This window comes from Montipora foliosa, chromosome 2 (assembly GCF_036669935.1).
Source record: "Montipora foliosa isolate CH-2021 chromosome 2, ASM3666993v2, whole genome shotgun sequence".
Lineage (NCBI taxonomy): Eukaryota > Metazoa > Cnidaria > Anthozoa > Scleractinia > Acroporidae > Montipora > Montipora foliosa.
The window spans coordinates 47,720,102-47,722,601 of record NC_090870.1 but is presented as its reverse complement, the minus strand read 5'-3'; the positions used below and the strand labels follow the sequence as shown (position 1 = coordinate 47,722,601).

Sequence of the window (2,500 nt, the reverse complement as noted above, 5' to 3'; positions counted from 1 at the left end):
TTATTGTTTTGCTTCCAGTCTCTCAACGAACTGCGTGACAAGATCTTTTGCACTGCGGATCACATGATTCTTGGAGATCACAGTGATAAGCCAGATGATCTGGATGAATCAACTGCAAAGGTTTGTTCAGTGTGCTCCTGAGAACGGCCACTTAACCTTTAATCTTGAAGGCTCAAATCCGCAGCTCAAGGTGTACTGTAACACTAGTTTAATGGTTCAGATCCCATGCTATCATGAGGTGATTGCTGACATCATTGATTAGATTTTTTCTCATTAACATACGACAGGGGCACCCAACGAGAATAAAGTTCAAAACCACTTAAACATAGCATTGTTAAACGTATTTTAGTATTTAAACGGTAGATATAGGCATATTTTTATCCCCTAAAAATTTTTCATCTGTTCGGATTTCCTAGCTGAAAGTCTAGTGATCCGAAAATTATAGGGATCAAAAGTTACCTTTTCGAAAATTTCAGCCAGAAAAAGGGCTCCCGAAAATTCTAGCTGACCTTTTTAGGGTAAAAATCCGTCAAAATTGGGCAATTATACCATTTTTTAGATGTTCGAAAATTCTAGGACAGGCAGGCAAGCAAGGAATTTTACAACATATGTTCCGAAAATTCTAGATCTCAAATCGTCTTCCGAACAGAGATTTTTCCGAAAATTGACGTTGGGTGCCCCTGATACGAGTTTGCTGACAGAGGGCATCATTTTATTTACAAGTTGACTTCAAAAGGTAATACAACGTTTAAATCTTAGTTAAATCTCTAATTTTAAGCCTGTCAACTTGGATAACAAGCGAGTTATTTCCCATCAAAAACTGAAAACAATCTTGGGTGGCAAAGGCGCTATTAAATGCTCCCATATATTCTTTGTAAAGTTTCGAATTTTTAAGGCATCATTACTCAGTGCTTATCTGGTAAATTGTGCTCAAAGTTTTAGGGATACCTCATTATGCAATGCACTTTCAATATTTAGTACTGATTTTTTGACTGATAGATCAGAAAGCAATGATTAGGGCTAGTGTTTGAAACATCCATCGCTGATAAAGGGCTAACACTTGAAATGTCAGCTCAAGAATCTTTCATACAGGGGTTTAATTTACCTTAGCAGCTTGTTTGAAAAAAAAATTAATATAGCATCTGACCATTATTAAAACTTCTGGAAAGAGCAAAATTTTTCTTGAATATTCTTGTGTTGTGGATTTGTCTACTGGACTTGATATTTGTCACCATAAAAGTCGAACACACTTCAATTATCGGTAATTGTGAAGAAGAGCTACCCAAAAAACCTGTCGGCCGACAGTCGGCCGACTGTTGGTCGTCTTTCGGCCGACAGACGGCCAACAGGTTTTGCCCGAAATATAGGCTACCTGTCGGCCGACAGTCCGTCGACTCTTGGTAATTTGTCGGTAACGTGTCGGTAACCTGCCGGTAGCTTGTCGGTAAAACGTTAACACAAACCTGAATGTTTTCTCTTGGTTTTCGCTTGATACAACCTTGTTGGAAAGGTAAACTATGTCCCAGTCCCTCTCGAATTTTTACGTAGTTTCACAGATTGAGTTGGATCAATTTTCATTTACTTTTACGAAGTAAAGAAGAAGAAGGAAGAAGAAGAAGAAGGAAAGAAAGAAGAGAAGAGAAATATATTTATTACTTAGTTTAAATTTTATTGTTGGTCATTGACTTTCATAGAAGGAAAGGAGCCGTTTTGTGAGTGGTGAAATATACAAGATACTTCACTCGTGGAGTCGTGCCTCGAACTTCATTGGCAACAGCTGCCCCTCTCTCCTCATGTTGCTCATGACCGGGATGTAGCACCGAAGTCTCTTGCGACAGACAACCTCCAGATCTCGCACCGATGTCACTCCTTGGTCGCGGAGGACGAGGTCCAGTTCCCTCGAGTCGACCTTTTTCAGTTCTGCTATCCTCACGAAGTCTCGTAGTGTGCTCCGAGGACAGCCTGCAAGAGGGAAGGCACAGGCCATGCTGCATCTGTTCTTTTTCATCGTCTGGAGAACCTGGTCGTATCGTTCGTGTATGTTGGCCAGGCTGTGGGTGCTGATGCGAATGTCTGCCGTCTGCTGGTGTTGCTGTTGTGATGCGGATGGGTCTTCTTGTGGCGCGGGTTGGTCTCTGCGTCGCACCTCCGCTCGGAGTTCTGCGATGACCTTCTTTGCGTTTAAGAGGCGCCTCTCGAGGTTTTTAACGACCTCGTCCTTGTTCCGCACAAGGTTGGCTAGCTCTTCAGCCTCTTTCTCGCGTTCCTCTAGCAATGCCGTCAGCTCCTGGTTCTGTTTCTGCTGGTTCTGGAAGGCTTGACCCACTTTTTTGTAGTCCTTTTGCAGTGACTCGTACTTTTTCTTTAGATAGGATCAAGTAAACAATAACAATAAGCCCATTTGTTTAATAAACAACACATCTGATTGGCCTGTGGTTGTATATGTTTAGCTTCAGTTACTTCTTATTGTTTAATTTCGATCCGACCAAAGGTTTTATAA

General features: G+C 41.4%; 2 protein-coding genes across 2 annotated transcripts in view; one reads left to right on the top strand and one right to left on the bottom strand.

Annotated features, from left to right (window-relative positions):
- LOC137993358 (snRNA-activating protein complex subunit 3-like) overlaps nt 1–2,500 on the top strand; it is a 23,053-nt gene that overhangs the window by 15,463 nt on the left and 5,090 nt on the right. Inside the window, exon 7 of the mRNA XM_068839150.1 lies at nt 19–120. Coding sequence (XP_068695251.1) covers nt 19–120 — 102 coding nt within the window. The remainder of the gene's footprint in view (nt 1–18; nt 121–2,500) is intronic.
- Nucleotides 1,739–2,368, bottom strand: LOC137987737 (paramyosin-like; the record flags this gene model as incomplete). The annotated part of the gene is made up of 1 exon (XM_068833808.1): nt 1,739–2,368. A coding segment is annotated over one exon (630 nt), but the record flags the coding sequence as incomplete, so codon positions are not given.